This window comes from Tachysurus vachellii, chromosome 8 (genome assembly GCF_030014155.1).
Source record: "Tachysurus vachellii isolate PV-2020 chromosome 8, HZAU_Pvac_v1, whole genome shotgun sequence".
Classification (NCBI taxonomy): domain Eukaryota; kingdom Metazoa; phylum Chordata; class Actinopteri; order Siluriformes; family Bagridae; genus Tachysurus; species Tachysurus vachellii.
This window is the reverse complement of record NC_083467.1, coordinates 19505057-19528483: the sequence shown is the minus strand read 5'-3', so window position 1 is coordinate 19528483 and position 23427 is coordinate 19505057. Positions and strand designations below refer to the sequence as shown.

The following is a 23427-nucleotide window of genomic DNA, read 5'->3' as shown; positions in this document are numbered from 1 at the left end:
TACAATCACTGGCCACTTCAGTACTCCTATCTTGTATTGATACAGTTTAATCAGGGACCATTACTGACAGTAGTCCATCTGCTATGCACAATTTATCACCAAAATGTAAAAAAATGGTTGTCCAGCATTTGAATTTTGGGGTGAAAGTGACTCAGATGTCAGCATCAAAGTTGTGGTTGTGGATGAGTCAACCACTGTCATTCCACGGCAATGTGTGAACCAGACAAAATGGTGAATATGGGCTATAAATGGGTCATTACTATTTTGCTATGAGTGCATTTTCAAGAATTATTGGCTAATATATAGATGACTGTACAATTAAAGGCAAAAAGGTATACTCAAATTTTTTTTCTGTAGCACAAAATATAGCATTATAGAAAAAACATCACTAATGTTCTCCATTATACAACATAACTGATGCACACCCAGCTATGTACAAAACCCACCTCTCCCTGCCACAGGTACCATGGCTTCAGAATGATCTACTCCCTCCAGACTGAATCCCTTGATGGCAGTAAGCATTGAGATTACCACATAGGACTGGTACGGAGCACAGGACCTGTTATCAGCATTCAGTCTGAAGCCTGTAGCACAGGCACACGAGAACAGGCCGCCAGGTCGAGGCAGACACAGTTGCTCACATGCACCAAGGTTATTACTACAGCCATTAGAGGAGCCAGCAGCAGCTAGAGAGAGAAGAATTGTGCATATGAGAGAAGAGTTTTGCATATGTATATATAAAGTAATAATACAAAAACCATACTATTTTAAAATGTTTATTTGCAGTACTGCAGTTCAAATCCCTTCAAACCACTGATTCATCCACTTGAACTGGACAATGATAAACAAAAATCACTGTTGAGTACCTGACCATTGATCAAACAAAAAGACCACTAAATTAAGACCAGAAATCGCTGAAATATTTTATTAGTCATAATAAAAATGTTGAATAATTGTGAATGTGTTTAATAACTCTTACTCACTTTCTCTGTAGTGTACTTTGAGAACTCTGAGTCCAGGCACATTGTTCCTCAGCACAACTCTGTTGGATCCTGTGGCTTTATCCACACGTTCAATCACCTCAAAATCCCTGTCAGTGAAGTACAGGTAGGGCCCATGCACAGCCACACCCCATGGGTGAGACAAGCCATTAACAACTGTGATGCGGTTTGAACCATTGGGATCTCCTCGCTCAATCTGTTATTGGTTTTAAAAAAGCAATACATATACATATATATATATAAAATTATGAAAAGTATATAAATTATATATAAATTATATAAATTAAATATAAAAAATTATGAAAAGAGATGCATCTTACAACTCCAGTTCCTGTAACTGCCCAGTAAAGTTTGTTCTCTTTAATGTCTATAGTGATGAACTCCACATGGTCCAGGTTGTTGGTGAATAGTACTACTGAATTGGACCCATCCATGTCTGCGCAAGCCACCTTGGCTGGAATGCCACTCTCTGTTCCTTGATCTGTCCAGTACATTTTCCTGAAACACACACAGCAGTTATAGAGTACTTATTAACCATATGCCTTATAAGGACTGAATTTACTAAAATAAGCTTTAGTTAACGCTGTACTAAGTATATTATTTCTTGGTGTCATTTCACTGTTACACTGACTGCACTAAGTGCTGGTTGGTATTTCTAGCAGCCTCTGTACTGTATACTGGCTGTGTTGTTAAGCAGATGTCATGAAGTCAGACTGACTTGGCAGACTTCATGACAAGGTGCTGCTAAACTGGGTCTTACCCACGTGCCGGGTCCACTGCTATGCCAACCGGTGAGCCTGCTCCAGTCGGGGTGCCGTTATTGGTGATGAGAGTTTTCCTGTACTGGACCTCTCCTTTCAGCCTCAGAACCTACATAAACATTCATTATGCAAGTTAAATGATGTCCCGCAATATTTACAAAACAAAATATGTTTTTAAAATGATCTATTAATGCATAGCTGTAAGATGTAGGAACCTCAATGGACTGCGAGGATGGGTTGGTGTAGTATAGGTTTTGACTCATCCAATCAAGGGCCAAACCCACTGGAGATCCCAGAATGGCTGCTGGGGCAAATTCGGTCCTGTTAGTTCCATCTGACTTCACCCTGTGAATCTCACCCTGTATTGATGAAACAATATCTTATTTTGTGTGGCAGATAATAGAAATCATGTCAATGATTATTCAGAATGATTTCATGGGCTGAGTGCTTAAGGGTGCTTTCATACTAGGCAATAGATCACCATAACATACACTGTAAGCATAGCATAGATTTATTATTACCAGTTTAACATAAATGCTTATATAAAGGTTTGTTTAATGACAAAGATGAGAAAGCTGCTTGCCCTCACTGTGACTTTGAAAGCAGAACAATCAAGAGAAGGAGCCTGTGTGACAGTGTGCAGTTACAGTTAAAGTGAGACACAGATGAAAGTCTAAAAGTAATCGCAATGAATTAATTCAGTCCAACATGTCAAACATTTACTTATATTCAATCACTAATAATGTTTTTTTTTCACATTTCTCAACTTCTCAAATTCCTTGGCACTGAACTAAAATAGCATAACTAAGATAGCAGTGCTTATTAATAAAAGGATCTGAATTTTATCTGACTCGATACTGTTTCCCATATGATAACTTTAAAAACCATGCCCTGATGGATGAGAAAAATATGTGCAAAATAAGTATGAAATAACCCCAGACTGTAAAATAAGATTATTAAAGGACTGTCAGGGGTCCATCACTGTGACTCATTAACAATACAAGTTAGATGGCCAATCAAATAAATTTTCTCTCAGACTTACAGGGTGTTCAACCCAGTAGATCATCTGCTCAGCATCATCAAAGTCGACATCGTATCCATTCTGCAATCCAGCAATTGGCACCATGGCATCGTTGCTTTTTTCATCAGGGTTGAGTGAAATACCATAAATTATGCTGTCCCTAACAACCACCAGGAAAGGATCGTCCACTGTAAAATAATATTACGCAAGTACCATATCATAGAGCAGTCTATTCAAAAATGAAAATATGTACACACTATGACTGATCCGTCAATGGCTTCATGACCTAAATTTTAGTACACTAAAGATTTTGATAAAATCATAATTTCATAAGATTAATAGACAGGGTAATAAATCTGTTGTCATGACTTGGCTAGAAAGACATTGTTGAATGTTCTGCTCTGATGGCACATTCTGCTGTATCATCAGAGATTACAATCAGTGGGTACTCATTCAGTCCTCATCTGAGCTCATCATTCATCTCTTAGGGCAAAATGTGCTTGACATTGCTGACACAACCTGAAACCTGAGAGTGGCTAGACGGTAGCCTTAAAGAGAAACTACTGGGTTTAAGATTAAAGCGCTCCTGTCTTTGCTCAAGCTTAAGAACAAGCTCAGATATTAGCTTTAACAATTACAAATATTTGCCTTCAAGGAGAGAGAGCAAGTTGAAAATGGGATGCTGTTGACAAGATCCGTGTCTCATGAAATACATATCCAGTGTTGCTGATGACTACTACTTTGTTTCTTTAGGAACAAAGAGATTAACCATTTGCAAAAAAAGAAAATCCATAAAAAGTCACATTGTCATTAAGCATTTTACCAGGCTCTGAGATTTGTTGCAGGACCACAAACACAGGTGAGGTCACTGATACACATGCTCACTAAACTTACTGTATATACTATGAGAACATGTATTACTTTCCATTAGTTCCCTTATACCTTATCTAAGTACAGTAAAACTCCATGTTATTCACAGAATGAATCAGAAATGTTCTTAAAAAATAAGTGGAAGAAAGAAAACAACAAATGGTTGTTTGCTGGGGAAAAAGTGGATTACACTAAATAGTCTTTATATCATATTCTGAAGGACAGTAGTTCTTAATAATGTAATATCGAATTCCTATTAGGTCCTCTGAAACACCAGCGTAAAACAAAATAATTTTGTTGCTAGTTTCACTAAAGGGTTGATGGTTCCCTCAGAGCTAGTGTGAAATACCTCTGGCACAGGTGAGCTGGTCAGTAGTCAGCACCCAGCCTGAAGGACAAGCACAGGAGTAAAACCTAGGGCCAACAGCAGACAGAAGGCAGATATGCGTGCAGGGGTTCACTGCACAGGGATTATCACCTAGTGGAAAGGTTGACGCACAACCAGGTGAAACAAATTGCCAGGGAATTCATACAGGTCATTATACAAATAAAACATGCCTATTGGTCATAATCTAATATTTGTTAGAATGTTAGAAATGTACCTGGCGGCTGTCTGACTGGATGCATTGCCACCACACCCATGGGCTGAGCAACATTATATAGCATCACTGTTTGGTTTTCTCCGTGCCATTTGTTGGCCCGGATCACACGATTTATGTATCTGTCAGTCCAATACACAAAATCTTCAAAAATGGTAATTGCATGTGGATGTTGTAATACCTTTTGAGTGAGAGATAAGAGGAAAATTTTACTCACATGTTTTAAGGTCAATAAAGGTTTAAATTAAATAGAAGGAAATGGACCAAAGGCTGCCTCACCAGATCACTGGCTAGAACTTGCTTGCGATTGTTTCCATTGTAATCACAGTAGTCAATAAAATCCAGGTAGGCATCAGCAAAGTAGAGTAGATTATTGGGATAGTCTATAGTTAGGCCATTGGGCCAGTAAAGCTTGTTGGTGATGATGGTGGTCCTCTGCTTGCCATCCATGCTAGCTCTCTCAATGCGAGGGTTTCTTCCCCAGTCTGTCCAGAACATAAGGTGAAAACTGAAACACACAGAACCGGCAAGAATTAGTTTTCACTAACAGATATTAATTGTATGTTGCTGTTGTTTAATTAAGGTAAATCAATATGATGTGGTATAAATGATGCGCTGCTATAGGAAAATATTCAGCATCAGGGTGATAACAGTACCAGTTTTATGTTTTTTATTCCATACACATTTTTACTGTGGTTTTCTTAGGTATGTGCATCAGTACACTAACCTGTTCCTGGGGTCCAGAACAAGGCCTCTAGGATTGGTGACATTCTCACTGATGAGCACTGCTCTATGGGAGCCATCCAGTTTGGCCACCTCTACAGTCTCAAGGATATAGTCTGTCCAGTACAAGTTTCTACCCACCCAGTCAACTGCAATACTCTCAGTGACTGTCACACCACTGTCAAAGATCTGCAAGTGAGAAGCGAAACTGTCAGTGATATGTGAACAAATACATAGCATTTATTTATGCTAATTTCTCTTTTTTTTTTATTTACACAAGAAGTCTGTTCAGCTTTACTAAAGAAGATCCAAGTCATTACCACTGTCCTATCACTGCCATTTTTATGTGCGCTCCATATTCTGTCCTGTGTAGTATCAGACCAATACACACGATCCGTCACAGAGTCAAAATCCACTGCCACAATGTTCCGTCCGTCTCGAACAAGTGATCGCACAACATTCGGCTGTGAGATGATGTCATCAGTTATTATCTGATTACGACTGGCCACCAGCAGAATGGCCTCACGAGATCCTGTCAGATTGTAAAAAGAACATCATTGTCATGCCAAAATTGCAAATCCACATTTTCAGCATGCTCCTGCTATCAGTCCAAGATTAGATTAAAAAAGTTATAAACCCTTAGACAGCTTAAGAGTAACACAGAAAGGAGCTCTGTGATAATGTCTAGAAAAAAAGGAAAGTATATCAAATGTCAGCATTCTTCAGCAGGTTATCTCTGTGCTGGATGATTCTATGTCAGAAGCTCATAAACAAGCCTTTGTCTTGTGATTTAGACCTAATTACCCCATCTGAACGTTTTTGACTGACATATATGTTATTTGTCTTATCTGCAGTAATCCGATCAGAGGCCAGTGAGAAGGAGGTAGAAACAGAACTCACACATGGCTCCATTCCACCAATTCCAGTCCTACTATAATCCCAAATTCTAAAGCTACAATTGTGTCAATTTAATTTCTGAAGGAGTTCATGTCACCAAACACAAATGGGTATCTCTGCCTCTGCATCTGTAGCTTGGCTATACAAAATTATTTTGTTCTCTAGAGATAGATACCTGTGGCCTTGCAGGTGCGCCCATCCCCTTCGAGTGTGTATCCATCTTGGCAGTGACAGCGGAAGGAGCCTCGCTCATTAAAACAATGCTGGCTGCACAGGCCAGGGGGATCACACTCGTCTATGTCCTCACATGTCTTTGAGTCGTTGCTTAACTGATAGCCAACTGGACATGTGCATTGTGCCCCGAACGGACCCTGAATACAGCCGTGAGTACAGCCTGCATTGTTGTCAGAACAAATCTCTTGGTCTAAAGAAAGAATACAACAACAAATAATGCATAAGCAATTTCAGTGCCATAATAGTTCTATTAAGTGATTTTCTCTTTCGACATTTTCAATATTACTTATAGCTTGACATACAGTATACTACACATGCATTTTAACACATCTATATAAAGTGTTATAGTGCAGTATAAGAAACAGTTAGAATTAGTGTCACAAATGGCACTAAACATTTCACTACAGCTTCAGTTACACTCTATGATTGGTCTATAATTGGATAATTAGTAAGTACAGAAAAACAGACACTGGGGTAAATCAGAGTTACATGCAAAGGATTGTGGTGATTAAGGATTTGGCCTACCTGGTAAATGCTCATCTGAAAGCAGTGAGGGGAACACGGAAAAGGGATATCACTGATCACTTTAAATTACCAGATCTAAGCCACACATGCATGATTTGATTCATGTGATTTCACATATTAAAGCCGTATTTTGAAACCATATGATAAAACACATATAAATAGCAGATCTTAACCACAATTACCCCAAAACCATTAATTTATACCTTTTCTGTACTTGTTTTTAATTCACCAAAGAAAAAAAAACAAACTATAATACAGCATACATTTCTTTGACATTAACTGCAGCCAACAGCACTTCTGTAACTAGTGTTTATAAAGAAGATACTGATCTTTAACCCTTAAAGACAATTACAACTACAAATGTTCCAGAAACATTTCTGGAGACTTGAATGAGTTTACAAAACTTCGTATGGTAAGTAGACCAAGATCAACAGTTAAACAGATATGGAAATATTTACAAATGCAGCATATTTGGAAATTTTGAAAAGTGCTGTACAATATCTGTAATCAATTTCGCTATGTTGGCTAAACTGATCCTACTGAATATCTTAACGCATTCCTCCTTAGAGGTCAGAGAAAAAAGAGGTAATGACTTACTGCAAAGCGGGGATTCATCAGCTCCGTTTGGGCAGTCAGGTGTATTATCACACACTTTGCTGATATTGATACACACTGTGTGGCCAGGGCACTGGAACTGCCAGCTGGGGCAGCGGAATGGAGGAGTAGGGCAGTCACGCTCATCACTGCCATCACGGCAGTCATTATCCCCATCACACAGCCAGCTACGAAACACACAGTTGCCGTTTTCGCAACGGAACAGTGAGGTAGGGCATGTGCGTGGGGGACACCCATGATGCTCATCCGAGCCATCCTCACAGTCTGCATGACCATCACACTCCCATGCAGAGGGCAAGCAGGTTCCATCAGACTGGCACTGGAACTCGCTCTCGTGGTGACACATGCCTGGTGGTCTGGTGGCTACAAGATTGGAATGGGAATCTTGAACTTAAAGGCTATGTCCTTTTTTAATGACCTTAGTGATGTAAGCAAATTAAACTTACGGCAGCCAGATTCATCAGAGCGATCGTTGCAATCAAAAACCCCATCACAGCGGTAGTAGGAGTTTACACACTGGTGTCCGCTGGCACACTTGAACTCATAGCCAGTACAATTGTAAACTGCAGCAGTAAATACAGAATATTTGCAAAAGTAAGAAAGTAAATAATTAAGGGGTATAATTCCACAGTGAATGAGGTATACTTTGCTGGGATGCATTACTCCTTTAGAGGGTAAATATAAGGAAAACCCAGAATTTACAATATATATGTATACTCTTACCACAGCCCTGCTCATCTGCCCCATCCACACAGTCTCTGTCTCCATCACACACATAGGCTGGATCAATACAACGGTGATCAGGACACTGGAATTGACCTGGGTGGCAAGTGCCTATAGCATCTACAAATCAGTAAGCAAAAGATCATGAATAGAAAGAAATATTTAATCTTACATGATATATGTGAAGCAAACAAACATGAAACACTGAAGTTTCTTACCACAGTTGCTTTCATCAGATCCATCACCACAGTCATTATCTGTGTCACATAGCCAAGTGCGCGGGATGCATCGGTGGTTGGCACAACTAAACTGGTCAGCCTGGCATGTGCCTGGGGTCTGGGTAGGACAGTCTCTTTCATCACTGCCATCAAAACAGTCATTGTGTCCATCGCAGCGCCAATTCCTGGGCACGCAGCGCTGGTTGGCACAGGTGAAGGCAGAGGGGGAGCAGGTATTGTCTGAAGAGTAGAACTTTTTTGTTAATCCACAACAGGACAAAAATCTAAATATCTTGTCTCACATTTAAACGAGTGGTTCCACTGCTCAGCTCCTAAATGTATAGAAAACTCAATTATATTTATTACTGTTAATTCCACAGTTGGCCTCGTCACTGTTGTCATAGCAGTCGTCTACACCATCACACTGGTAGCTGGTAGGGACACACTTCCCGTTGGAGCAGGAGAAAGAGTTGGAGCCGCACTGCAGTGTAGGTGGCTCACTGGATGGATCATCCACGCAGGACTGCTGATTGGGTGCAAGCTTCATGCCGTAAGGGCAGCCACACACCCGCTGGGAGTATGGTGCAGGAAAGCAGAAGTGACTACAGTCTCCATTAGGATTTGATGGCCTGTTGCAGAAGTTCGAACCTAAGTGAAAAAGAAAAAAACACTGTGATAATGCAGAACACAATCGTTCAGTAAAGTAGATGTGAATTGTAATACATCCAAATCAGTTTTTAATATAATATTAAGAAAACACATACATTGTGTCAATGTATGTGTCACAAATGTATTGATATACTGCACTTACTTATCCCCCAAACCATTCAGGATTGAGCAGAGAAAGAAAAAACAAGAGAGAGCAAGAGATAAGGAGATGATAGAGGGAATGGATGACAGGCCCCTCACCAGTCTGCAACTCAGCATTGAAAGATTTGACATGCATAATGTGGCTGATTCCTCGCCGGATAACTGTCATCTCTCCACCGTCTGTTTTCCGAACACGGACTATTCCTTCGAGACGCCAGTCAGTGAAGTATGCATAACCTACAGCAGATGTAAACATGAAACAGTATAAGTGAATGAAGTTTTTTGAAGTTTTTTGCACTGAACAGTAAGTGATTTTTTACTTTAAATTAGTGATATAGTAAATCTAATATATATAATATTATAAAAATATAACAAATACAGCAGGTTATATATACAAATAGAAGACTATAAAAAAAATTGATTATTATTTCTACAAGCATGTTAATCCCATGGCATATGTGAAATGTATAATATATTATATTATATTTTACCTTAGTTTAGTTTGTTTTATTTATTAGACTGCTTTTTGAAGGCTGTTCTATAATTCTCTAATTTGCAGTCAGTGATTTAAGAATTGCTAATTTTGGATTTCATAGCTTTGGAAGGTGTCCAAAGCTAGTGGTCATAGGATATTAGTCATAGGATAATTAAAACCCTAAAAAACTGTTGCCTTTGATGATAAACTGACAAGTTTTTATAATGTAAAATGGGATTGCCAGTCTCCTTGTAGGTTTAGGTCCACAGTGGTGTTTAATAGCTCATAGGAAAATAGATGCTCAGGCTTTTAAGAATTTGTCGTTTCTGTTTTTACCTAGTCTACTGTGTGCAAAATATAGAAAAGGTTAAAAAAAAAGTTTATTCCACATAAATGTTTATATCATCAACGTTAAAACAAAGTTTTATTCTGCTCTCTGAGATACCCCAAGTGACTGTACATAAACATGTACAATTTGAAATGTTATCATCAATTACTAAAACTCTTTGTAAAAACAACTCACTGAAAACCAACCGTTGCCTAATTTTATATCAGACTTGCAGTAAAAAAAAAAAAATTTTTACTGAAGTCTGATAAAATGTCAGATAACATTTGTAGATTTCAATTTTGTCTGCAAAATGGAACACCAGTGTACTGGTAAAAGGGGTTAAAAACCAACACAATGTGTAAACTTTATAAAATATTTATAGCATATAACATATTTTAGTGTTATGATTATAAATATGATTACCCACCTCCATAAATAGTAAGTCCAAACGGATGCGATATCTGTGTAATCCGATCCAGTGACAATCTGTTCTGCCCGTCAAAAGTACTGTGCTCGATCTTATCAAAAAAAGCATCAACCCAATACAAACGCATGGAGCTAGGGAGTGACAATAGAACAGGGAGAGGGAATAGGAGCAGATTGAGAGACAGCTTTCAAATAAAGTTCAGATAAGTAGGATTAGGGCAGCTCATGTTTCTAGGGAGATTAGTTAGCTTTTAGTTGAGTTAACATTAAGGGTCCAACCTGAGATATAGTAAATATTTTGAAAGACAATAAAGACTAATAGTTATGTGTAAAGTAGAAATAGATATTTTGGTCTGTTTTGTGTGTCTTACTGCCCTGCCTGGAACAATGTAATAGTTTATATCTTAAGTCATTAGATATTAGCGTGTTTGGCTTACCTCCAGTCGATGGCGAGGCCATTAGGCCAGCCCAGTGTAGTGTTAACAATTGGCTGGGCATGAGACCCATCACACCAGGACCGCATAATTTTTGCCGGGCGGTACCAGTCGGTCCAGAAAATAAAGCTGCCAAAAATACATACATACACACAGGCTTAAATCACAGTTTGAATCCTACACCCTCTCCCAGCAACAACTTGCCTGTAAAGGAAACTTTTTAAATTCTCATAGTTTATTATATATAAACTAAAAGGTATCAGCAGTTTATTTAAGAACTCCTGTAGGGTCATGTCTCTTAAGCCAAGTTCTTAAAAGGCACCACAATACCAGCCTTCATGCAGCACTAATCTAGTCTCCTGGGCCCAGAGGACTTATAACTTTGAAGCTATTGGAAATGTCCCACTAGCAGTGCATAAAGACTCCCTTTATCTGCTCTGGGTTCAAAGTAGGAACAGTGTGTGAATGGGTGAGCAACTCCTGCATTATGGTAGGTGTGACTGGATAAAAGTGGCCAGCTTGCTAATGCTTTTTCATGGTTTTAAGGAAACAGAGACCTGAGGTGAAAGTGAGGCCCCCGGAGCCTTGTTCCAGGCTTGGTCCTGCTCAATGACTCGTGTTTTCACTTGACGTTACAAAAATGACTGTGATTTCTCACCCAAGCTTATAATCCTATTTTTAATCAAAGACATTTCTGAGGTTACAGGTTTATGTCAATATTAAAACTGCCATAATACTGAAAACATATTGAATAAATTTACACTTGTTTCATAAATTGATATAGCCATGGAAACATTTAGTACCACCTGTAGGGTAAACTTACCCAACTATTGGATGCACCACTATAGATCTGGGGTTGTTCAGGTTGTGGATGATGGCTCTCCTGGATTTGTCTCCTACTTTCATAACTGATATACTCCGATAGCGTGGGTCTGTCCAGTACAGGTTCTTTGATATCCAGTCATAAGCCAGATCCTCTACACCCTCCACTCGATTGGCTGCAAGCACCTCCCTCTCTGTTGGGATAAAAAGAGAGACAAATTACTTAACATATTAAAACCCAAAACTTGATTATAAATTTTAAATATAAAATGGGCACAAATAAATGGAAGAATCAAAGAAATAAATAAAGGAAGGGGTATCTTATGTTTTGTGTGCTATTTATTTCCTAGTTTTTGCAGCTCCTGCTTCAGATCTTGAATTCTTAATAAGCTGAGATATGATGCACGTTTATTAATTCTCGTAGGACAAATTCAATTCTTATTAAGCTTATTTGGGTTTATTATTCATGTATGGGATGTAATACCACTCTGTATCTGTTCAGATATCTGTTTATTGTTTTTAATTAAATATGGAAAAAACTGAGGCAGAAATGTCAGCACTATCAGCATGTCATGAATAAACATTGTAAATGAATCACACAATACAGTCACTGTTTGACCCACAAGCTTCTTATCTGACGTTTCCTCATACTCGCATTAAAGTAAAAACATCTCACTTGCACAACTTTCTTGTTGCATCCCATGGAATCCCAGTCCCTATGCACCACTCTAGTCTCCAGAAGATGCTCAGTGAACTATTCTGACAAGTTTTACAAAAAAAGTGCACCTTCATTTAACTGTATTTATCTATTTGTTTGGTCAAAATAATATATTAATATATGGCTACACTATGTGTGCATATTCCCCTTTGTTTGTATAGTACCATTGTATAGTTGCAATTTGACTGTGGTTCTAGACTGTGTTACCCGAACCCTCCATCTCTTCACTAGTCTGCCTGTTCTGTGACCCTGTCCACTGTAACCATGATTCTCACAAAAAAGATACAATACTCGCATCTGATGCTGCTAAATTGTCTGCTGTTAAAATTTGATTCACAATGAGAATAACATTTCATTAGAAGTGATCCAGTTTAGGGAACATTAATCCTGTCACAGTCATGTACCACAATATTGTACTCCAGTGGACCCTCCTAAGTCTTGTAACTGTGCCTATATCAAGCCTTGTATTATAGCCACAGTTCTCTAGACACAGGTGATATTAATAAAATAAAACTACTAAGTGAAATCAAAATGAAATCTTTTCATACAATTATAAGCATAGGGATCATGATCTTCAGAGGAAGCTAGAAGTTTAAAAAATGGGCTTTATAACAGTAGCCACATACTGTATAGCTGTAGTTAGATAAGGAATAGTAACGAAACTTTATAACTGGCAAACTATGCTCAACAACAATTTTTCCACACAAATGGGAAACTGTTGCTGGTCAAATCTAGTTTGGGATAATACACAGCTGTCTTACCAGTCCCATCTATTTTCTGCTTGAAAATAATATCCTTGGCAGTATCAGAGAAAAAGATGGTATTGTCCTCTGCACTGAAATCCACTCCGACAAAGAATGATGGTGTGCCAGTGACGGGAAGGATGATGTCCTCCTGAGACGAAAGGTTAAAGGGGATCCCTCTGACTGCCAGCTGACTGGAGAAGAGCAAGAACTTCCTTACAGCTGCAACATAAAGCACATAGCAATGTGTTTTAGACCTAAAACTTAAAAAACTGCTTATATGAAATTAACATCTAGTTCTAAAGCACTAATCAAAACATTTAACACCCTTTTTATTTTTTTTTTCAGTAAATGGAAAAAATACCGCAACGATATAATGTATATGATAAAGCCATGAAACTCATGATCAAATCAACACATTAAAAATCAGCACGAAATTCAGTAAGCAATTCTTTACGCTCTCTTACCCACACATCTCTTGCCATCAGGGTGCAAGTCATAGCCCATGCGGCAACGGCAGCGATATCCCAGACCACCATTATCTGTCCTGTGACTAAGTACACAGATCTGCTCACAACCCCCTCGGCCCGTCCCGCATGGGTTACTTACTGTCAGCAACATACACATCAAACATCACACACATAACACAAATAATTTCTCTAGCATAACTGTTCAATCTAAAGTTGATTTAAAGATCCTAATCCAACACAACTTGTGGATCTGATCAATAAAGAATAATTAACTATAGCATCTTAATATTATATCTGTGGGACAATAATGATTGGCTTACTATAGGGCTGCCTAAACGGATGTATGACAGCCACACCATATGGTGTATTAGCGGTTGAGTAGAGCACTTGTGGGTTGTTTTCAGTGAATTTGTTGGCTTTCATGATGGCCATCTTGGTCCAATCGGTGTAGTACACAGAGTGTTCAAACAAACTTAGTCCAAATGGGTGAGGGATCAATGAGCCCCCATGCACCACTGTTTTCCTACAAAGCAATAACAGTTATTATTGACTCATTCCAATTCATTTATTGACCATATTTTAAGTACCAAAGACATGGTTGGCAAACAATGGATATAATATTTTATCTTTGTTAGCTTTACTATTACTAAAATGTCAGTTAGCCTACAGTAGTTTCCAATAGTCTGAGAGCACATAGAGCATCTGTATAATTTAACAAATAAAGAAAATGTTCAATATCTTAAACAATTAATATTCAGGATTCGGCACAACTTCTAAGTCCCTACTTTAATTTATGCAAATTTGTGATATTGAGCATGTTAACTGTTTTGTACAATAGACCAGATTTGCCTCATCTCTTCTACTGAAGCATGTGTTTAGAAAGATTCTACTTGTTGTCAGTAAAATAATTTGTATTTAAAAATGGTTGTATTGAATTAAAAAAAACCATATGAAATTGGAGAAATTTTGATAGTGCTCTCAGACAAGATATGCATTTCACTGCACTGAACAGATCAAAAACAAACAAACAAAAAAAAAAACACTCCAGCAAAAGAAAAACTACAAAAATTAGTTTGGTGACCAAAATTGTTTAGTTTTTATACACTAATCATTGTTGCTTCTTCTCTTTTTATAGAATTTATTTTATTTATCCTCTCAAGTTAGCAAAGTGAATACAAGGCTTGGTTTAAAAAAAACTATCATACAAATTTATCACACATTTACCATTAAATGCTGTAGTAAACTTCAGTAAACTCAATATTATAGTTAAATATACAATAAACACAATAACTCTATAACATGAGTAAAACCATTAAAATATTATGATATGTGGTTCTATGACATAGAGAAAGCAAAATAATGGTAGCATCATGTTTCAGAGGTTGAGAAACATAATGCTAAAAAAAAAGTATTATTTTAACAAATCCATAATACATGTTTGTGAAATTTTATAAGGTCATATTCTTGTTTAAGATAGAAGAAGCCTTCTTCACTATGGACTGTGTTAATAGCATTCAAGACAACAACTGCATGTTAGACAAGATTACACAATATAACCTTTTTTGCATACCTGTGCAGCCCATCATAAGTGGTAGTTTCTATGTAATCATAGCGACTGTCCACCCAGTACACCCTCTTAGCATCAATGTCCAACGTGATTCCAGCAGGCCAGCCTAGCTTGGACCTGATGATACCATAGCGGTTGGTGCCATCCATGTAGGCTCTCTCTAGACCAGGCTCTCCATTCAGAGTGTCCCAGTCAGAGAAGAAAAGATATCTAAACCAGAATATAAGGAACATAATCTTAGGATTATCCTTTTCTTCAGTTTAGGACATAAGAGGGTTACAAGAGGAAATCAAAACCAAGGTAGTTACAGTGCCTATATACAGTGGTTGCAGTATAAAAATAACTGATCATGAGCCAATGGACTGGATGTATATTTAACAAAAATTTAACTCTGACTAGCCATACTTTGTGTGTTACTTTTGAAATTTTCTGCACAAGTTTAAAAAATATGACACATTTAACATAAAATCAGTTAGCACTTTCTTCAGTAGAATCTTGCCAATTTAACTTGATTTTTCCTGCCTTGATTCCATATTAAGTTTCAGTGAAACTCTTTTCTTATTACTTTCAGCTAATCCTTTACAGTATTATATATAAATCACCGTCCTTTAATTACTTTTCCTGCTTAAGAAAGAAGATAATACTTTCAGTGATGAATGCCCTTATAAGCTGTTTTGAGGTCCATTTTGTGGTTTCATTTTTCAATTTTATAGGAGCTAGACACAAATAATTAAAAAAAAGAAGACATGATATCTGTTCTTTTCCTTTATCACATTTTTTAGGTCAGTGGACATGGATAGTTCAGTAGACAACAGTGCTTATTTTAAAAAGAAGACTTGTAGGTCAATAATGGTCTGAATACTGAATTTATATTCACTCAAAGACCCATAATTCTTTTGAGCATTTGGTTTTATAAATATCTTTCCAAGTTAGCACTTGTCAATCATGTAGCTAGCCTTAGCAGTAAAAGCCTTAGCAGTAAACATTTATAAATTAATCAAAATCATCTTACAAGAAATCTTTGAACTAGATGGCTAAAATAAAATAACCTGAAGACCCAGAAATAGTATGATTAGCTCTACTATTAGCTATAATATGAACATTTTATAAATAAATAAAGTTAAAAAAACCTCTCCAGAATTCTGTTAGTTTAGCTTATGTCAACTGACTACATTGAGACATCTGTCTATGGAGTCAGTGAATGTAATGTCCATTGCTAAAAGCATTAAACAACTAAAATTTAATTGAATGGAATGATATGCCCACATCTATGGTATAAAATTTTTTTACCTATACATATTTATACTCTTATTCCTATAATTGGACATATAGGGTCATTTCATTGTATATCTTAATTAATTTAAATACTCACCCAACAGTTGGATCGAGTGCCAGTCCTCTTGGATTTCCTAGGTTTTCAGCAATGAGTGTGACACGATTATTTCCATCAAAGTCCACCATGTCTATTCTGTTAACACTGGCCTCCACCACATAAAGTTTATTGTTTACCCAGTCCACAGCAACGTTTTCAGGATAGTCAACTGATACATTTAGGATCACCTGTAAATGTGACCCATCCATGTCCACCGAAAACACCTAACACACAAATAGAATGATTCAAGTAAATCTGGTAGCTGGCGCTTAAGTTTCTTACATATAAAATAACTATTTAAGTGAGAGATAAGATAAGAAAACTATGTATAATTTCAATCCATGACTATGTTAAGGTATACAGCATATCCTCTCATTTAATAATCGTGTGCAATACAGCCTGGTTTCTGATTACACCTGCATCATCCAGCTAGCTTATCTGTTCTGTAGCATTTAAGTGGAGCCACAGGAACCGTACTGTGAAACCACTGCCCTACTGATTTCAAGATGGCACTGGTTTCTCAGGGTGGACCACTTGGCATTGTATCAGAAGCCAAGGCACCACTGCTCTTTGCAGTGGAAACCAAACCCGTCCTAGAGAGTAGGATTCTCGGCTGACCCGTTTACCGGAAACATAAGCTGTAGAAGAAGTTGCTGTTTTGGCTAGTGCACAGACCCCCTGCCTGGAGCCCGCCACAATTCTGTGGGGTTGGGGGTACTAATCACAGATCCCCACCTCTTGGTATGCCCTTGCTTTTCAGCTCTTATGGCTGGGGTTAAAACCTGAGAGCAGCCAAGAGCTCAAACAAAGCCCTCTGAGTCAGCCAAGGAATGCATAAAACAGGCTGGATGCAAACAAATACTGCACAGCCACTTGCTCCACTCTTAGGTTGCATAAAATTGAGCAGAAATATGCAGTTTCAAGCATATCAGAATCCTTGTGGAGATTAGAAAAAGGTGGACTATGTTGAAGAACAGATCCAGCCACTCTGTCTGGAGCCTAGCAGCTCTGCCATCATTAAAGTATTAGTAGTATCTACATTAATCATGTCAAGGAGTCACTGTTGAGTGGCCAACTACTGTCACAGCTTGAGCACATGGACAAACAAGCATGCTGATCCTGAAGAAGGGGTTACATGTGGTACCTTTTTATAAAAATGCCTTGTTCAAGTAGTCTCGTTAGAGGTGGGTGGTTCACACTGCCACACACATACAGTTTGATGGACTGGTCTTACATTGGACTTTGGCCAACAGTGGAGTGTGTGTGTGTGTGTGTGTGTGTGTGTGTGTGTGTGTGTGTGTGTGTGTGTGTGTGTGTGTGTGTGTGTGTGTGTGTGTGCGTGTGTGTGAGAGAGAGAAAGAGAGAGAGAGACAGAGACAGAGAGAGCACACAAATATGCATCTCTGAAAAGGAATAATGAAACATTAGTGCATAAAAAATAAAAAATAATGAAAAGCCTTGTTGTCATCAACAAATGTAACAGCAATAGCACTTATCCTGTAAAGGTTAGCACCTCAGGTATCTATTAAATACCACTCATTAAAATGTGCAAACTGAGAAAGCCTTTCAGATGCCAGAACTTTAAATGGATTTTTCTGGGATATACAGTGAGATGCATAGCTGCCAACAACGCTGTCTTTGTTTAAATACGACAGCACCAGGAGCAGTGTGAAAGGTTGTAGCTCAGGAAATTAAAAAGTTTACAGAACATTTAGTTACTAAAAGCTATTTGATTATGCCATTAGTTACCTTGTTTTGGATGGTGTCAGTCCAGAAGACCCTTTGCAGCTGGTAATGAAAATCCACTCCCACAGCAACTCCTCTGTTCTCAGAGTGAACCAAGACTCGAGAACTGTGACCGTGGATATCTCCAATCAGCAAGTCTCGTCCATTAGAAAAAAGTAAAGATGCCACTCCAGCTGTATGGATGCAATTTCAAAAAACACTACTATGAGAATGTTTTTGCTAATGAGAATGTTTTCTAGCTTTTTTATAAAGGACAAAGAAAATATTTCCATTTAAAGGAAGTATACTGTATCTTTAATGTCCTGAGACAGACTTTTGCCCAAAGCCATTATAAAACACAACAAGTAATTGACAAATTGACAAACAGTTTGAGGGAGTTTCATATTGTTTTCAGATGCAGGCTCAGTGGAGTACTAAGAACATATGTAGTAAAGGAAATTAAAAAATTCCAATATTACCATAAATGGGTTACAGTACATTGGAACTGAAATTCAATACTACAAGCCAAGCTTATTGAAAGTAAACAATTTGTCTCCTCTCACAAGCCAGACATTCACCAGTTTGTTACTGTTTGTCTCAAAATGTGGCTAAGGAATACCTTTATAATGGCCTGGAATTGCAGATGAACAACTATAGACATTATCTGTAGTTTGTCAACCAACATTCATTCATTCATTCATCTTCTACCGCTTATCCGAACTACCTCGGGTCACGGGGAGCCTGTGCCTATCTCAGGCGTCATTGGGCAGGATACACCCTGGACGGAGTGCCAACCCATCGCAGGACACACACACACACACACTCATTAACTCACACAATCACACACTAGGGACAATTTTCCAGAGATGCCAATCAACCTACCATGCATGTCTTTGAACCGGGGAGGAAACCGGAGTACCCGGAGGAAACCCCCGAGGCACGGGGTGAACATGCAAACTCCACACACACAAGGCGGGAATTGAACCCCGACCCTGGAGGTGTGAGGCGAACGTGCTAACCACTAAGCTACCGTGCCCCCCTGTCAACCAACATGTAATATTTATTTGTATACCTTTTAATGTCAGAAAGCTACGGACATTCTTCAATCCTGTTACTATATATTGTTTCAAAACATTCATAATTTTCAATAGTTTAAATCTGAGTCAGTAGTTTTCTCACTGGAATCCAGACGACACTTATACAAATAGATAAACAAAATGAAACAACTAATATCCTGAAGTTTGTGTCCAGAAACCTACACAAAGTCACATAATCAAACACTGTGGTTCTGTGGGCAGATAATCTAACGCTAAAACTAACAGGGAATATCACTAATCTGAATTTTGTTGGGTCCCAAACGTAAAGTCCAATTTTTTTGTGTACACTGCACAGTATACAACAACCCACAGATCATTCATTCATTTGACAGACAGATAGATTAATACGCGTGACTTCAAACCGCAGTGAGACTGCCTCTGTTTGAGTGAACAGATGCATTAGACACGACTGGTCATTACATCAATACAGATAGGATTCAGGATTCCTGCCACTTGTCAGTGTTGTGTTGTTTACTTTCTTATATTACTTGATATTATTTTCTTCTCAATTAGCTGCGTAAGCCACAGAAACAAAGGAATAAAAAAATGACTATGGTGGTAAACACAATCCGACATATGTTAGACTTGTTTATCATATTTTAAATATATTTCTAAATACATAATGAGAATAAAACTTAAGAATTAAGTTAGCAATGTCTCCTGGTCAGATGCCATTCAGTGTGCTACATAAGCAAGACTGAGAAAACAGTCATCCACAACAAAGCACCAGGAGAGTTTGAAGAGGAGCACAAGGCAGAGTGCAGGGGGAGGGGCGCTTGCTAAGTAGATTTAGACCAAAGGACAGAAATACACACTGAAGTACACATTTCACTATCAAAAATCGATAAACGCCTATATATTTCAGATCTACACAAGATACACTCATTCTAGTAGAACGCTAACAGGTTAAAATAAATACATGAATAAATGAGTGCAATGTTTTTAGATCAGTAATGCTGTTTTTAAACCATACTAAGATGTCATGACCCTGAACTTCAAAAGAATTAATGTCATATTTTAAGCCTCAGTGTCTTTTAAAACAAGCACACTGTATAGGTATTCATGTATGCACTCCTGCTCTCTTCGTAATTTATTGTATATTTGACAATCATGTTAAGGTTCAGGGAGACTCACAGGATGTGTCGGCTCTGCAGTATCGGTGCTGCTCTAACACGTAGCCATCCTTACAACTGCAGTGATGCGTACCGATCCGATCTTCACACAACTGATCACACACACCCCACAACAAGCAGTCATCATAGTCTGCCCGACGAAACAGCATGAAAAAGACAAAATCAGGATTAAGGGTATAAGACTTCATCAGACACAAGATTCACAACCACAGGTAATGTATATATATGGCATATTGCTGACTGGAATGTTAGTTAAGTCTCAGTCTCATAATACTTAGAAATTAAGTTATAACGAAAGGCTATTCTGTGATATATTATATGATGGGAAACATCATAAGATTTTACCAATGCAGGAGCGGCTGTTATTGAGGCTGACCACATAGCCAGACGGACAGGCACAGGTACCACCCTCAGGAGACGCCACACATCGGTGCTCACAGCTTAGAGAAGCACAGCGCCAAATACCTAGAAATCACAGAAAATAAGATTTTACACTACCTTAATAAGAATCTGACTAACAAACCCAGACTCTTCTGGAACTGATATGCACAAAAGTATTGATATAAGGGAATATAATTCTTGACTACAGTTGACTTTAAAATGTTTTTCAGTAATATTAGTAAATATTCTAGCAATAATCTTAATAAAAAATGTTTTTACCCTCAGAATTGAGGGTAGCGGTGGCTTACAGTCTTTCTGTTAATTATGAAAAGGTACTGACTGCAGTTGTGTCCAGCTGTAGTGTTGGTCTCATCTTCCCCATCGGGACAGTGAGGTGTGCCATCACAGAGCTGCTCCATAAGGATACAAATACCAGATGAGGGACATGGCCATTCACCAGGGTAACACTCATGCTGAACATTATCTGTAGACATGACAACATGATAATAAGCACTGTACCTGTACACTGTGAAATGAAATATATACTTTTATGTCACATTTATGTGAGGTCATTTTTGTATCAAGCCTAATCTGAAAGCCCTCGGCCAAGTACAGTAAAATGAAACCCAAAGAAAACAGAAAGGGTGACACAATTCTGAACAATACGTAAAGAAACAATGTGTGAGGTTTGAAATAAGCCCAGTAGCCTTATCTACAGTGGAATAAGAAGCAGCTTGGCCTAGACTCTATTGCCCGGGAAAACACTGACACTCTAATTCATGTGAAGTAACCACTCTGAAAGGGTCACATGAGAGTTTCGGGTGCTTAACCCAGCCACTCAAAGCACAAGAACATCAGTGCAACCTGTAGACATCATAAATAGCTCTGGATGAAGTTCCGAAGAATAAATGGCTAAGAAGGACCCGCATTGTATGCAGCAGCCATCTTAGTCCATATCTAAGGGTTGGCAGGTTAACCCAACACAATTCAGTCATATTCTACTTCTGTATTTATCTATAGAAATGTTTTCTTGTTGCTGATCTCTAGCTCTATTGATTATTACATAGCTGACCCAGAAGTCACAAAAAGTTCTAAAAAGCATACTATTATTCAGTGACAGGGACTGAGCCAGTATGTTCCTGTTGGACACTGATAACTATTGTTAAGTATAAAGATAATCCTACTATCCGGTATCACCCAAAAAGGGTAAGTTCTATTCTGATTTTGTTTCCCCACAAGATTCCTTCCTTATAACATCTCAGGTATTTCCTCATCACCATCATGTCTGGCTTCCTCACTATGGATCTAAAGCTACATGATCCAATTCCGGATTTCTGTAAAACTGCTTTGTGGCAGTGTCTATTGTTAAAAGTGCTATTCACATAAAATTGTACTGAATTGAAAATATAATACGTTGTGCATTCTATGCTCTTAATAAGGCCTTTCTTACTTAATCAAGGACATTTATTCAAGAAGTTTAAAAGACCTGTTTGGATAGAACTGTTGTAAGTGACAATAAAAAACAATGGAATGGTAACTTTTGACTATAAATATGTGAATGTTATTAAATATCTAATAGCATTTAATATGGAATTTGAAAAGCACATGAGAAACACTGATGTCATCAAGAATTCTCCAAAAAATCTGGGCAACAAAAAAAAACATCACCTACCACAGCCTCGCTCATCAGCATTGTCTCCACAGTCGTCTTCTCCATCGCACAACCAGACCTGATGTATACAGCGACCACTGGGACAAGTGTAGTAAGTTCCTCTACATGTAGGGTAAGCTGGAGTGACAAGCCATCACAAAAGACTTAATAAATAATGATAAATCCTACTTTACATACCATTAATGTTATAGTGATGCACTTACTGCAGTTCTGTTCATCACTCCCATCCCCGCAGTCATCATCATGGTCACAGATGTACCCACGTGGAATACACTCCCCATTATTGCACTGAAACTGGCCACTTCTGCATCGCTGAGCTGCACAAAACCAAGCAATGCACTTTTCTTTAGGTTCTCTACCATAATGTCTGTACATTGAAATGAGTGTTCCTGATTACACATTGTGCAATTATTAAATTACAGTGCGACTATAAAAGCAGCATTGTAAGTGTTTTAAGCCAAATGTGTTAGAATATTGGGGATAGATTTCAAGGGTCTATTTTTCCTGCCAAGGAAGGACACTCACTGCAGTTGGCCTCATCAGAGCTGTCTCGGCAGTTGAGCACCTGGTCACAGCGCTGGCTCGTGTTATAACATGCCCCACTGGCACACCTCAACTCTGGGCACTCTGTATAGTCTGGACGAGAAAGAAAAAAAGTCCAGTTCCAGCCATCACTCACTTGTTCCATTAAATATAATTAGTCTGTAATATAATACAGCTTCTTTTGGTGGATAGTGACAAGAATGATCTCAAGATCAGATGTTGAAAACATAAAAACACACCATTAAATTCTATCATGGAAGTATTTTTTTAAGGTAATACACTGCTAAAAATATATAGCATGCAGTGTTGAATTCCAGGAGGTTTGGAATAGTGTCTGAACATAGTTTCTCACTAATCCACCAAGGAATCTGAAATTAACTTCTAACAACAAAAAGCATATTGTGGCTATTTCTGTCAGTCATTAAGCTTCTTAATTTTTCAAATTAATTAAAATGCCACAGGAGCCTGGGATGGTGGAGATATATCTATCCTCCAGCATTCACATGGACACAGATAGTGAACTT

At 38.1% G+C, this 23427-nt stretch overlaps 1 protein-coding gene across 3 annotated transcripts in view; it reads right to left on the bottom strand.

The window, feature by feature from the left end:
- lrp2a (low density lipoprotein receptor-related protein 2a) overlaps positions 1 to 23427 on the bottom strand; it is a 62028-nt gene that overhangs the window by 30440 nt on the left and 8161 nt on the right. For 2 of the 3 annotated variants that reach the window (XM_060876784.1, XM_060876785.1), the window contains exons 5-38: positions 22886 to 22996; positions 22564 to 22677; positions 22361 to 22477; positions 21029 to 21172; positions 20653 to 20772; positions 20309 to 20437; positions 18102 to 18271; positions 16353 to 16576; positions 14984 to 15190; positions 13734 to 13936; positions 13411 to 13551; positions 12962 to 13165; positions 11484 to 11676; positions 10664 to 10789; positions 10228 to 10358; positions 9097 to 9234; positions 8554 to 8835; positions 8188 to 8427; positions 7970 to 8089; positions 7693 to 7809; positions 7229 to 7609; positions 6632 to 6646; positions 6048 to 6296; positions 5296 to 5507; positions 4980 to 5164; positions 4532 to 4760; positions 4256 to 4433; positions 4003 to 4131; positions 2805 to 2971; positions 1978 to 2121; positions 1762 to 1871; positions 1322 to 1499; positions 984 to 1197; positions 447 to 686 (exon numbers count right to left, since the gene is read on the bottom strand). In XM_060876784.1, coding sequence (XP_060732767.1) covers positions 447 to 686; positions 984 to 1197; positions 1322 to 1499; positions 1762 to 1871; positions 1978 to 2121; positions 2805 to 2971; positions 4003 to 4131; positions 4256 to 4433; positions 4532 to 4760; positions 4980 to 5164; positions 5296 to 5507; positions 6048 to 6296; positions 6632 to 6646; positions 7229 to 7609; positions 7693 to 7809; positions 7970 to 8089; positions 8188 to 8427; positions 8554 to 8835; positions 9097 to 9234; positions 10228 to 10358; positions 10664 to 10789; positions 11484 to 11676; positions 12962 to 13165; positions 13411 to 13551; positions 13734 to 13936; positions 14984 to 15190; positions 16353 to 16576; positions 18102 to 18271; positions 20309 to 20437; positions 20653 to 20772; positions 21029 to 21172; positions 22361 to 22477; positions 22564 to 22677; positions 22886 to 22996 — 5862 coding nt within the window. The remainder of the gene's footprint in view (positions 1 to 446; positions 687 to 983; positions 1198 to 1321; positions 1500 to 1761; positions 1872 to 1977; positions 2122 to 2804; positions 2972 to 4002; positions 4132 to 4255; positions 4434 to 4531; positions 4761 to 4979; positions 5165 to 5295; positions 5508 to 6047; positions 6297 to 6631; positions 6647 to 7228; positions 7610 to 7692; positions 7810 to 7969; positions 8090 to 8187; positions 8428 to 8553; positions 8836 to 9096; positions 9235 to 10227; positions 10359 to 10663; positions 10790 to 11483; positions 11677 to 12961; positions 13166 to 13410; positions 13552 to 13733; positions 13937 to 14983; positions 15191 to 16352; positions 16577 to 18101; positions 18272 to 20308; positions 20438 to 20652; positions 20773 to 21028; positions 21173 to 22360; positions 22478 to 22563; positions 22678 to 22885; positions 22997 to 23427) is intronic. The other variant, XM_060876786.1, reaches the window with a different exon arrangement.